General features: G+C 39.3%; 1 protein-coding gene across 5 annotated transcripts in view; it reads right to left on the bottom strand.

Annotated features, from left to right (window-relative positions):
- CEP120 (centrosomal protein 120) overlaps positions 1-13,073 on the bottom strand; it is an 80,165-nt gene extending 67,092 nt beyond the window's left edge. For 2 of the 5 annotated variants that reach the window (XM_032626595.1, XM_032626597.1), the window contains exons 1-5: positions 12,961-13,060; positions 12,634-12,711; positions 8,809-8,965; positions 6,828-6,942; positions 3,562-3,703 (exon numbers count right to left, since the gene is read on the bottom strand). In XM_032626595.1, coding sequence (XP_032482486.1) covers positions 3,562-3,703; positions 6,828-6,942; positions 8,809-8,965; positions 12,634-12,682 — 463 coding nt within the window. In that variant the 5' untranslated portion in view covers positions 12,683-12,711; positions 12,961-13,060. Of the gene's footprint in view, positions 1-3,561; positions 3,704-6,827; positions 6,943-8,808; positions 8,966-12,633 lie in introns of all 5 variants that reach the window. The other 3 variants (XM_032626596.1, XM_032626593.1, XM_032626594.1) reach the window with 3 other exon arrangements.
- Positions 13,074-14,479: the final 1,406 nt, after the last annotated feature.

Raw genomic sequence — 14,479 nt, 5'->3', positions numbered from 1 at the left:
TGGTCAATTAATCTTCGACAAAAGAGGCAAGAATACATAATGGAGAAAAGACAGCCTCTTCAGTAAGTGGTGCTGGGAAAACTGGACAGCTACATGTAAAAGAATGAAATTAGAACATTCTCTAACACCATACACAAAAATAAACTCAAAATGGAGTAAAGACCTAAATGTAAGACCGGATACTATAAATCTGTTAGAGGAAATCATAGGAAAAACACTCTTTGACATAAATTGCAGGAATATCTTTTTCAATCCATCTCCTAGAGTAATGGAAATAAAACCAAAAATAAACCAATGGAGTAAAAACAGAGCAACCATATGATCCAGCAATCCCACTCCTGGGCATATATGTGGAGAAAACCATAACTTGAAAAGACACATGTACCCCAATGTTCACTGCAGCACTATTTACAATAGCCAGGACATGGAAGCAACCTAAATGTCCATCCACAGATGAATGGATAAAAAAGATGTGGTACATGTATACAATGGAATATTACTCATTAAAAAGAATGAAATAATGCCACTTGCAGCAATATGGATGGAGATTATCATACTAAGTGAAGTCAGACAGAGAAAGACTAATATGATACCACTTATATGTAGAAATTTAAAAAATATGATACAAATAAATTTATTTACAGAACAGAGACTTACAAACTTAGAGAAGAGACTCATGGTTACCAAAGGGGAAAGGTGGGGAGGAGGGATAAATTGGGAGTTTGGGACTGACATATACACACTACTATATTTAAAATAGATAACCAACAAGGACCTACTGTATAGCACAGGGAACTCTACTCAATATTCTGTAATAACCTAAATGGGAAAAGAATTCGAAAAAGAACAGATATACGTATATGTATAACTGAATCACTTTGCTCTACACCTGAAAGTAACACAACATTGTAAATGAAATATACTCCAATATAAAATAAAAATATCTTTAAAATGTACCATCAAAAAATAAAATAAAATACCATTTATATTAGCACCCAAAACTATTAAATACTTAGGAATAAATCTAACAAAGCATGCAGAAGATCTATATGAGGTAAACTATAAAACTGCGATAAATAAAGTCAAAGAAGAACTAAATAAATGGAGAGATATTCTATGCTAATAGGACAATTCAATACTGTCAGGATGTCAGTCCTTCCCAACTTGATCTATACAATCAACGCAATCCCAATCAAAATCCCAGAAAATTATTTCGTGGACATGGACAAAACGCTTCCAAAGTTTACATGGAGAAGCAAAAGACCCAGAACAGGCAACTCAACACTGAAGAACAACAGAGTTGGAATACTCAACCTCAAGACTTAATATAAAGCTACAATAATCAAGACAGTGTGGTACTGGTGAAACAGACACAAAGATCAGTGAAATAGAATAGAAAGACTAGAAATAGACCAACATAAATACAGTCAACTGATCTTTGACAAAATAGCAAAGGAAGTACAATGGAGCAAAGATACTCTTACAAAAAGTGGTGCTGGAACAACTGGACATCTACATGTTAAAAAAAATGAATACAGACACAGACCTTAAAACCTTCACAAAAATGAACTCAAAATGGATCATAGGGCTTCCCTGGTGGCGCAGTGGTTGAGAGTCTGCCTGCCGATGCAGGGGACATGGGTTCGCGCCCTGGTCTGGGAAGATCCCACATGCCGCGGAGCGGCTGGGCCCGTGAGCCATGGCCGCTGAGCCTGCGCGTCCGGAGCCTGTGCTCCGCAACGGGAGAGGCCACAACAGTGAGAGGCCCACGTACCGCAAAAAACAAAACAAAACAAAAAAAACGGATCATAGACTAAAGTGTAAAGCACAAAACTTTATTAAATCCTAAAAAGACAATACAGGAAAAACCTGGATGACCTTGGGTATGATAATGACCTTTTAGATGTAACACTGTAGGTACAATGCATGAAAGAACTGATGAAGTGGATTTCATGAAAATTTAAAAACTTCTGCTCTACTAAAAACAATGTCAAAAGAATGAGAAGACAAGTCACAGACTGGAAAAAGTATTTGCAAAAGAGACATTTGATAAAGGACTATTATCCAAAATATAAAAAGAACTCTTAAAATGCAACAAAACACACAACCAATTAAAAAATGGGCAAAAGACCTGAACAGACACCTCACTTAAGAAGATATACTGATGGCAAGTAAGCACATGAAAAGATGTTAACATCATTTATTACTAGAGAATCGCAAATTAAAACAATGAGACACCACTACACATCTGTCAGAATGAACAAAATCAAAAACAGTGACAACACCAAATGCTGACAAGGATATGGAGGAACAAGAACTCTTATTCACTGCTGGTGGGAATGCAAAATGGTAGTCACTTTGGAAGACAGTTTGTTGGTTTTTTACAAAATTAAATATATTCTTACCATATACTCTTACAGTTTGGCAGTTTCTTATAAAACTAGGCATGCTTTTACCATAGGATCCAGTAATCATGCTCCTTGGTATTTACCCAAATGAACTGAAAACTTAGGTCTGCTCAAAAGCCTGCAGAGATGTCTATAACAGCTTTATTCCTAACTGCCCCAACTTGGAAGCAACCAAGATATCCTTCAGTAGCTGAGTGTTTAAATAAACAGTGGTACATCCAAACAATGGAATACTATTCAGCTCTAAAAAGAAATGACCTATCATGCCACAAAAAGACACAGAAGAAACTTAAATGCATATTACTAAGTGAAAAAATCCAATCTGAAAAGGCTCCATGCTACACGATTCCAACAATACAACATTCTGAAAAAAGCAAAACTACGGAGATAGTAAGAAGATCAGTAGTTGCCAAGGGTTAGAGGGGCAGGAGGGATGAACAAGCAGAACATAGAGGATCTTCAGGGCAGTGAAACTATTCTGTAGGATACTCCAATCATGGATATGTGTCCTTACACATTTGTCAAAACCTATACAGTGTACAATACCAAGGACAAACCCTAATATTAATTATGGATACTAGGTGATAATTATGTGTCAATGTGAGTTCATCGATTTCAACAAGTGTACCGCTCTGGTGGGAGATGCTGATAGTGGTGGGGAGGACTGTGTGTGTATGTGGGTATCTGGGAACACTGAGTACTTCCCACTCAATTTTGCTGTGAACCTAAAAATGCTCTAAAAAAAAGGTTTATTAATTAAAAAATAAAGGGGAAAAAAAAATGAAGGTTTTCTTAAACTAAAGCTGAGTTAACAGAGACCAGCATACACATTTTTGGCTATCCTGCACTCATCCTAGGAAGAAAATGTTCCTAAATAGCAATTTTTATAAACAATATAAAATTCTGCTTTGTTCTGTTATACATATCAAATAAAGAAAAGACAATCTTTCCTATCTCTAATTTTTGTAAACAAGAGATAAGAGCAACAAGCATTCATGTGTAACAATGTCCCAACGTTTGTCTGCTCCTCTAGAGTAAGACCAGTTTACACTCCTGCATTTATCTTCCTATAATACCTCCTCCCCTCCCTTCCTCAAGTTCTAGTGCACAGATATAACTTCTCAGAGAATAACCTTAGAGATGATGTACAAACCTTTTCCATCTCGAGGAGGGGCTCCCTTTGCTTTAAAACTATCCACTGGTGCCTTTGTATCTGTTTCCAAAGCAATGCTTATCTGTATCTCAGACTTGAACTTGGTGTATTTATTACTCAGCAACTGGTACCATTTTGGTGCCTAGAGAGTAACAACAAAACAAAACAAAAGCAATACTCCTTAATAGTTAATAGGAAATATACAGTAGTGGGAAATGTTTTATAAGCTTCTAAATATATTTCCTGTAGTTTCTCAGTACTTTCTCCTCCTTTAAAGTATTTTCTTTCCCCACATTTTCCTCAAAAGAAATTAATCCTGCTTAGGAAGCTAACTGAATTTCCTCGTGAAAAAATTAAGTATAAGTTTAGATTGCCTTCCTTGTTTCTACTCCTATGCTTCAACAGGTAATAATATATTAAAGAGGAGGAAACCCAGTATGTGTATTTCTTTCTATCTTCACTCATATCCTTAATCTCACTTCATCCCTTATAACAACAACAACAAAGACTATCAATTTTCCATTTCCTAACCCCTAATTTTTCACTTTTTCTGTTATACGTTTTCTGCCTGCCACATTTCTGCTTTGTTCTGTTTATATCAAATCAGAAAATGAAAAGCTTAGTGTTAATAAAAATACTAACAAAATACTTAAGTAAGGTCTAATGGTAGAGTTCTGGGTTATGAACCATGTATTTGACTGAAACTGAAATAGAAAGGGTTTCTCACAGAATGAGGTATCCTAAATTACCTGAATAGCCACCTCCTCCCCCAAACCGCAAGGTAACCTCAAGAATTCTAATACCAAAATCAAAATCTCATGGCCCAAGACCACGTGTATCATTAGTGAAGGGGCACCATTTCAATACGTGTAAACAGCATTCTTACTCTGACCACTGTAATATAGAGGCATAGGAACTGGTGCTTATAGTGATCAAAACCAAAAACTGCAGCTTTATATTCAAATTATGTTTGTAAGTAAAACAGAGTGAACTAGCCCACAGGTATTTAAAAAAATCCACAACCAACTTTTTTAAAGGCAAAAACTCAGTTTGTTGCTATATTTCTTATGACAGATAGTTTCTAATTTTAAGTATAAGCCTGGAAAAAAATATTTTTAGCTGTTCACAGGATTTATGATATATTTCTGTTATTAACTCAGAAAAATAAATCTAGGCTCTTCTGTTTGTGTTTATTTATAGAGAATCAATTTATCTTGAAATTCAAATATTCTACTATCCAACTTCAAATATTTCTTCTGCTGGCAAACAGAAGACATTAAACAAGACAATGTTTGGTTTCCCCAAAACTAACATAATTTTAAAAAATTTCTCGGGGGCTTCCCTGGTGGCGCAGTGGTTGAGAGTCCACCTGCTGATGCAGGGGACATGGGTTCATGCCCCGGTCCAGGAAGATCCCACATGCCGCGGAGTGGCTGGGCCCGTGAGCCATGGCCGCTAAGCCCACGCGTCCGGAGCTGTGATCCGCAACGGGAGAGGCCACAACAGTGAGAGGCCCGCGTACCGCAAAAAAAAAAAAAAAAAAAAAAAAAAAAATTTCTCCTTAACTTTCTTCACCAATACAATGACAGACTGCCCTAAAGGACTAGACAAGGGGAAAAGGAACACCAAAAGCATTTAGAGGCATGATCTCAGCTCAGATATCCTCCTCCTAAAAGGATTTACCTTCTCTTTAACCAAAGCAACTGCAGAAGTATTCAGGGTCTAAGCTTAAAGAAGGAAAACCTTTTTCAGGACTTGGGGGCAGAGAGGTGATGAGTACCTAAGGATGGAGGAGAAACAAGTCCTCTTTTAAAGCAGTTCAGTTTCTTTTGAATAATTCCAAATTTGGGCCAGGTTGACTGGCTCATTTGCAAATACACACACACCCTTGGAGATATTGTAAGTTCAGTTCCAGATCACCACAATAAAGTGACTATTGCAATAAAGTGAGTCACACAAATTTTTTGGTTTCCTGGTGCATACAAAAGTTATGTTTACACTATCCTGTAGTCTATTAAGTGTGCAGTAGCATTATGCCTAAAAAAACAATGTACATACCTTATTTAAAAAGTACTTTATCGCTAAAAATGCTAACCATCATCTGAGCCTTCAGTGAGTCATAATCTTTTTACAATAGTAACATCAGAGATCACTGATCACAGATCACTGTAACAAATATAATAATGAAAATGTTTGAAACATTACAAGAATTACCAAAATGTGAGCAAATGCTGCTGGAAAACAGCCCCAACAGATTTGCTTGACATAGGGTTGCCACAAACCTTCAACTGGTTTAAAAAAAAAAAAAAAGTATCTGTGAAGCACAATAAAGTGAACTGCAATAAAACAAGGTATGCCTCTACCATTGCTGTCAGTACCAAAAATGTTAGTAACAGGTAAATTTTTCTTCACAGAATCCTAATTTAAGATTCAAATCAACTGAGGACTTTAAAAGAATTTTTTTTTTACTTTATTTTCTTAAGAAAGTTGGACCAAAAACAAGTCATTAGGAAAAACTGAAAGTGAGAATTTCTAAAGTCAATAACACACAAAGAAGGTTCTAAGATATTTTCAAAGACATAAGAAGCATTTTCAATAACAAAAAGCACAGGAATCAAGACCCTGAGTTGTTCTTCCTTCCTGTGGTGGGAGTACTATTTACATAACAAGTGTCTTTCAAGAAATTCCCTTCCTCTAACCACTACATAAGGAATGCAAGGAGCGGGAAGCAGGGAAACCAGTTAGAAGGCTACTATTAAGACAGCCAAGGTAAGAAGCACAGATAGTGGCTTAAGTTGAGACGGCAGCATGAAAATGCAGAATAGCAGATGGATCAGGAAGGAAAACCAACTGCAAAGGGTGGCCAAGGAGGCCAGGAAAGGGACGTGTCAAGGAAGACTTCTATATTTCTAGCTCGCCTAACTGGTAGGAGGGTGGTGACCATCCACTGAAGCAAGGAACTCTAAAAGAGGCACACCTTTGAAGGTGAAGTGCAGGAGCTGAACGTGTTAAAGGTAATAGCAACTTGAACACAGATTTGAACTCAGAGAGAAGTTTCTTTGAGAGAGATGGTTCTAGGCCAAAAGAATAACCACAAGGTCAGGATTTTCTAAATCAAATTCATCATAAGAACTAAGAACTACCATATTGCCTCAAGCCCATTATTTATTAGGTCCAATATTCCATGTCCTTTCCATCAATCTGTTATCTACTGAATATAACCAACTGTTTACATAATCAGTAACAAAACATCAAAAGGTCAGTACCTGCTTTGTTTCTTGAGCAGTTCTTAGGTCTAGAACAATGTAACCTATAGTTTCCCTGGCTGAAGATAAAGGATCCAAGGCAAAACAATGGAGTTTGATAGGAGTACGCTGTAGCCTGCAACATAACAATTTATGTGATAAATAAAATCGCTTTTGCTTAATACTGAACTTTCTATTAGCTTTGAAAAAGCAGCCTACTACTATCAAGACAATTATAATTTTGTTGGATAACCTATACCTATTCTATACTTTCTGAAAAACTCTTCAACTGGCATAACTATTATGTCTACTTATCTATACACCAACTAAAGCAATATACAAAACATGTCAAAAATTTTAGTCTCTCTCATCGAAGAAGCTAACATCTAGATCAATGTTTCTCAAGCTTCTGTAACATACAAAACTCTTTTAAAGTCAAAAATTACCATGAATTTTCAAGATTGATTTTAAATTTTCTTAGACTGTCACACACACATAAAGCTTCAAATACACACGCGTATATGCTTATAGCTCTTTTTGTTGCTAAAAAAATGAAACAAACTTAAGAATCAAATGTCATAATATCACAAATTATTAAAATTAAGTTAACAACAATTCAATGTACTACATGATAAGGTCATAAAAGCATGACCTTCACTGGCATAACATGGCTTCTTTTGAGTCTGGAACCCCTACACTGGCTCACTCATATAGTAAGCTGATTGGATTTTGCCATCACTGTCATCTAATGGAATGACTATGAAACCTGCACTTGGCACAAGATCATCATCTCTATATTTAATTTATCTGTGTTATTTTCTCAGTCTACAAAATACAGAGTGGTACCACTCTGCACTAACACAATTAGATACACAACCACCAAGGCAGGCACTAATATATCAAGTCTCTGTCTGAGCAGATATTCCAGAAGTCACTGAGATGATATACAAAATTCTAATATCCTCTAGGAATTTGATACCCTTTCTAATAAATCCATGGACTAATCTAACAACAGAAGAAATTAAATTTCTCCTTGCTTTCATTTTTTTAAACTTGGTACTTTTATTTCATTTAGTACTAAGAAAGAACAAATATTAAAGAGATTCTATGTTCCCCAGAGGAAACATATTTTCAATTCTTTTTAAAATAAAAGTATTAGTGTTCTTGCCTGCTCTGGTCGTAACAGTTCATGAAATAATAAGAAGCTATAACTTTAAATATGTTTTATATACCAATAAAGTATTTAAAGGTCTAAAATCAAGTGTAAAATTAGAAAGAATACCTTATATAATTACTACATATATATCTATATATCCTTGGCAAGCCAGGTAAAATATACAATAAATTTATTAATAAAAATTACAGTGGGGCTTCCCTGGTGGCACACTGGTTGAGAGTCCGCCTGCCGATGCAGGGGACACGGGTTCGTGTCCCGGTCCAGGAGGATCCCACATGCTGCGGAGCGGCTGGGCCCATGAGCCGTGGCCGCTGAGCCTGCGCGTCCGGAGCCTGTGCTCCGCAACGGGAGAGGCCCCAACAGTGAGAGGCCCGCGTACCGCAAAAAAAAAAAAAAAAAATTACAGTGAATTCCAACCCACATTTAATAATGGATAGGCATCATGATGGCACTTCTAGAATATTTATTCTCTCAGACATTAGCAAAAAAAGAAAGAAAAATAGCAAGCTAAGCTAAGTGTAGTGGTTAAAAGCTTAGCTCTGGAGTTGAACTGGCTGCTGGGCTCTACCACTGTCCAGCTGACTGACTTAAGGCAAGTTACTTAACCTCTTAGGCCTCAGTTTTCTCATCTGTAATACGGGGGAAATAATACCTATTTCATAGGGTTAGTCTGATGTTTAAATGAATTACTGTTGCAAAGTACTTACAAATTTCCTGACACATTAAAAAACCACTCAACAAATATTACTATTATCTACTTAGATATATATATGTATTTATTTATAACAGACTGAAAAAGAGCCAAACAAGTTGAAAATAAGTCACCTGTGCTGATGAAGTGCTTTCCTGTCAATTTCCCAGGCTAACTCAGTAGCAAATTCTGGCTGGTCAGTATGGTCCACAGGATCAGTAGCCAACTGTTCTCCATCAAACTTTGCTTCTACTACAAGCATATGTTTTGGACGTTTGGGGAAATGGCGACCTAGAAAAAAAGACTGTACAGGTTAACCACAAGTGTACAAAAATCAAATATGATCATTTAGCATGTGTTTTAAAAATTGACATATGTTAACAGTGGTTGACTTGTATAGTCCATAAACTACCTCACTAGCACATACTCACAGATACACTCAAATTCATGATTCATAAAAAACATTTATCAAATTGAAAGCTATAATTAATAAATTAGTGCTTCTCTAACACTGATGTGCAATGAATTACCCAGGAACCCTGTTAAAATGTAGATTCTGGTTCAGTAGGTCTGGGGTGGGCCAGAGAGTCTGCATTTCTAACAAGATCCCAGGAGATGTCCATGGTGGTGTCCTTGGTTCACACTGTGAGCAGCAATGATCTTAATAACATTTGAATTAAAGAGTTAAAAATGTGATTACACCAATTTTAGATATTACGATACCAGTACTTAATACAGAACAGTTAAATCATCTGGAGAGTTGAGAAATAAATTAGCAAAAACAAATTTACCTGCATCTTAATTTTCCTGCTAACACAGTTAAGAATACCTTACAATTAGCCAAAGGAAAATAAACACATTTATTCATTCATGTTATTTTCAAGGACAATGTTGTATATTATCAAGAAATATTAAAATATTCTATCTACACATTACTGTCCATTTGTACTGCCTGACCTCATTCCTTTACTGTTTGTTGAAGGCATATTCAAAGTCGGGTATACGCCAGAAAATGGGATGCAAAGAGTAAAACAGAGTACTTGTTCTTGAGGAATTGAGGGTCTAGCGGAAAGAGACAAACTTAAAACACTGAAAACAGAAAGCTAAAAAACTAAGAAATAAGCACTAAGAATCTTACAACCAACATGTTTCCAGGTCTGGTGAGGGGGATTTCGGTGAGCGGGATTTCAGTTAGGGGAGTTTTAACCACTGTTAAGTAAATACATCCCTGCTGCTACTCACCCTGCTACAAGCCACTTAGTAAGGAATTAAGCTGGCCAGAAAGAGCTTGATTGCAAACCTGTGAGTTTCAACCTGATGTTCTCATTTGAAACTCCCTATTAAGAGTCTTACCACACATGTCATGGCTCTCCCAATTAGCACTAATTGGAGGCCTCTCGCTGGACCTCATTTTCAGCTGCTCTGAAAGATCACTAAGTTTCCCAAATGAATTTCATATGTCAAAAAACCCTGTATTTTCAGACTATCCTAACTACAACCTCCAATAAGCTTGAAAATAGAGGATAAGCAATAGAACAAACAGGTCCCTGCCTCGTCCCAAAGACAATGAATACCTTGAGAACAGAAACGCTGTCATTTTCGTCCTTGGAATCCAGTAAATAGCCCCAAGTTTGCTCATAGTAGAAACCCAATCATTTTATTTTGAATAAAGGGCATTTCTAGAAATGTGGTCAAGAAATTGCAAGCAGCTCAATATAGTTGAAGGACTGGGAACACATGAACATATGGCAGGAGGGGAGATGAGGCTGAAAAGATAGGCAACAGGTCTACCATAAGGGACCATGTACGCCACACTTAAGTACAGACCTTACCCCTCAGCACACCGAAGGATTTTAAGAAAATTAGATTGGCACTTCAGAAAGGTTATCCCCAGACAGTAAGGTGGGCACTAAGTGTTTTCTGAAAAGAAAACATTCATGAAACAGACTACTGAGACAATTACTACAGTAGATTAGGTGGATAATGACGGCCCCAAAGCAAGACACCCAGAATGGAAACTCATTCATTTAAAAGTTTATATGAAGCACGTACTATTATTTTAAAAATAAAATCAACACTCAGTGACCATTTATCAGTTGGGGATGGAGAGGGAATGCAGGAAGATGATGACTCCCAGGGTCTTGGCTTGATGCAACAGCATGGTTACAATGAATGAAAATACAAACACAAGAGGAGGAACAGTTTGGAGGACCGTGGGCCAGTTTTAGATATGTTTGCAGCAACCCCTAAGTGACCTTCCTGACTCCAGGTTCTCTTCCCTGCATGCTGCTACTCAAGTACATTTGCAAAAAACCTCTTTCCTACTTAGGAATATACACTGGCTCCCTATTTTTTAGAACATTAAACCTAAATTCCTTGGCTTTCAAGATCCTCCAAGGCCTATTCACTCTATCTGTACAAGCTTATTTCTTACCACAATATTCCTGAATACTCACCTTCCTTGGGTCTGGTCACCCTGCTGACCTCTTCACTGTTCCACCCACCATGCTCAATCCCACAGTTGCCTGGGTTGTCCAATCTCCCGGAATGACTTCCTTCTATCCTCGCTTATCTAAAGCTTACCTACCACTCAAGGCACTTCAGCCATCATCCTCTCCCACCTCCAAAACCTGCATTTACAGCCCGTAACATTTATTTTTATTTTATTTATATTACATCCCAACATATGTCCTCCACATTAATTTGATCTCCCCAAGGAGACAGAACCCTACAACCTTGAAGGGAGAGAGCGCTTGACATTTCTGTTACCTCAATCCAAGTCCAAAACCTTATGTTCACCAAATTACAATGGGATTTCAGTCCTATGTCTTTAAACAGTCAGTAACCTAACAGTTAAATCTGCCCCAACACTAAAGCTTCTGGTCAGTCTTCTCTTCCAAAACTCAAAATTTGGGTTTGTAATGTTTTCTTTCCTCTCACCACCCAAATGGTGCCAGGCCTCCACAAGATACCTCCCACGGCAAGGCAGGGGTCCCCAGCCATTCCTCTCACCACTCAAGATGACCTCGTCGTGTCATGTTATTCAAAACCTATCCTCAATTTACCTATCAACTCCTATACCCTCCACTTTCCTGCAACCTCCTCTCCAATCACACTGAATTCAAGCAATCAAAGAACATTCCTGGTTTTTCTATACCTTAACCACACCACTGGCTCCTCCCTTTGCCTGGAATGCCCTCCCTTTCTTTTTTTTCGCCTGACAAATTTCGAATCATTCTGTAGGACCCAAATAAATGTCACTTCCTCTGGGAAACCTTTCCCAGCTTTTCCCCAGAGAGGTGGTCAATTCTCTCTTCCACATCACGATGAATTACTTGAATTATTTATTGTTCTCCATGCTACTCCCTTAGCTTTTAGAACCAGGACTATTTTACTCTTCCATTCCCAGCACAGTGCCTGACACTCAGTGAGTCTCCAAATAAACAAATGTCACTCATTCAACAAACCAAACTTCGAGGCATGTGTAATAGACCCTCTCGACAACTGTAGTCCTCTACGTCCCCCGTCAAGAGCTGTAAAGGGAACAGCCACCGCCAACACTTCTGGAAATGCAGGAAACGTGTACTCGAGTCAAAGTAAAGTTCTCACCAATGGTACTACCAGGAGATTGCTGAACAGAACGTGCTTTCCAGGCACACTTTCGGCTCATAATATACGTCATCGACGTGCTGCCTCTGATGGAAATCGTTTTTCCAACATTCTCTGGGTCTACGGCTAGTCACGCTAAATATCACCTACCCCTAAGAGCTCTCATACTCCCTTGGGGGATTTTTAAATCAACTGGCCAACAGACCTCACTGTGTACAACTTTGAAGAAGTCTCTGGGGACGGCACAAGCAAAGATGACAGGGTTTTTCAGGTTAATAAAGCCTCGGTCCCATACTACTGTTAAAATTCAGGAAGTAGCAGTCGCAAACGCCAAGTTCCGGGCCACTCACCTTCTAGGATGGACACGACGATGAGCAGTTGGTCGGACTTGGAGACCATGGTCGCGGTCGGCGGCCCGCAGGCGGGGTCTGCTGCGAGGAAAAGGAGCCCGGCTGAGTGGCTGGCAGCCCGCGACCCCCGGCTGGACTCCCGCCGAGGCTCCCGCCACCCGTCTGCGGCCCGGGCCACCCGGACCCCGCTCTGCGGTCCGCCTGCAGCGCACCCGGCTCCCCGGCCCCTGGCCGCCAGTCCACCCGCAACCCGGCCCCGACTCAAAAGCCGCTCGGCCACCCGGCCCGGCCTGTTTCCAGGGAGACGCGAGTCCGCCGCCTGAGGACCTTTTGCCGCCTGCGTAGCAGCTTTTTGAACGCCCGGGTAGCCGCCGCGGCCGCCGCCGCACCCCGCTTCCACCTAGCAACCAGGCCCGCAGGCCCACAGCCCGGGCGAGGCTGGAGGACAAAGGGTCATAGAGACCAGGGCAGTCGAGGATAGAACGCCCCTCAGCCCGCTTCGCCTCCTACCGTTTTACGCAAAGTTCCAGAGGCCTGAGGAGAAGACTAGCCATTACCTCACAGCGCCCCCTGCTAGCCGGACGAAGGAAAGCGGGCAATTTGGTGGAGACCAACTGCGCAGGCGCACTACTGCAGTAAACGCTTCCGGAAGTTCCCCAGAAACGAAAGTGGATTTGTTCTCTGCTTTACGCGCTAGACACAGCCTGGGAAATATATCAATAGAGATTACAAAAAAAAAAAAAAAAAAAACTAGCTCTGTTCAGGCCCTCATTGTCAACACTGCTTAAGAGTTAAGTCACATAAAAATAATGATTTTAAGTCTGAACTCTAAAATTGTCCTCGCGCGGCTGCTCAAGTTTCCACGCTTTGTAAACAAGTAGCGTCAATACGGTAATTGCTGTAAACTGTTGGCTGTGACGTAAGCTCTCTGAGAATTTCCTGTCCAGTAAAATTTACCCTAAAACAAAAACATTGTCACGTGGGCCGGGGAATTAAAGGTATACGTTCTTCTACCCCCTGACGACAAAGTAATGAGCAAAGTCAAGACCAGAATAAAGAAGGCATCTAAAAGCTGTAAACCGACATTTTCCCCTTTCTACCCCTTCTTCCCCACAAACTTCAGCCTTTATTTTAGGAAACATTAGAAATCTTTCGGAGGGCACCTAGTTTGAAACGATCTTGGGCGGGATAGGTGTGAGGGAGGAGGAAGAGAACAATTTCCACTCCTTCACCCCCCTCAACTCCAACCTCCGCTTTGTGCCCAAAGAAAAGGAGGATGTGGAGACCACACCACTTCTAAGACCCTTTCAGGCCCCTTCAGAGCCCTCTCTGATATAAAGCATTATGCAAAATAAAATCAAAGTAGTGATCTACTTTGGGTTCATCATTGAACACTACGTTCCCTTGCAGAAAATGTCAAACAGACTCAAAAGTAGGTAGAATAATATAATGAACCAGCAGGTACTCAGAACGCAGCTTCAGAAATTGTCAACTAAAGACCAATCATCTTCATCTGTTGCAGAGGAGCAGGGATTTGAAGGAAATCCCTAAGGTCATATCAATTCATCCCTTTCAATATGTACCTCTAAAAGATAAAGATTTTTTAAAATATCTTAAAATACTAGATACTTAACCACAGTTGCATTATTACACCTTCAAAGTTAACAATAATTCCTTAATACAATTAAATATACACTGTTCAAATTTCCCTGATTGTCTCATAATTTGTTTCAGTTGGTTTGCTCAAATCAGGACCCAGACAAGTTCCAAAACACAATGTATTTGGTTGATCTATCTCTTGCCACTTTTAATCTGTAGGTACTCGCCTCCACTTTTTTTTTTCCTT

The sequence above is a fragment of the Phocoena sinus genome, chromosome 3, assembly GCF_008692025.1.
Source record: "Phocoena sinus isolate mPhoSin1 chromosome 3, mPhoSin1.pri, whole genome shotgun sequence".
Lineage (NCBI taxonomy): Eukaryota > Metazoa > Chordata > Mammalia > Artiodactyla > Phocoenidae > Phocoena > Phocoena sinus.
This window is presented reverse-complemented; position numbering and strand designations above follow the sequence as displayed.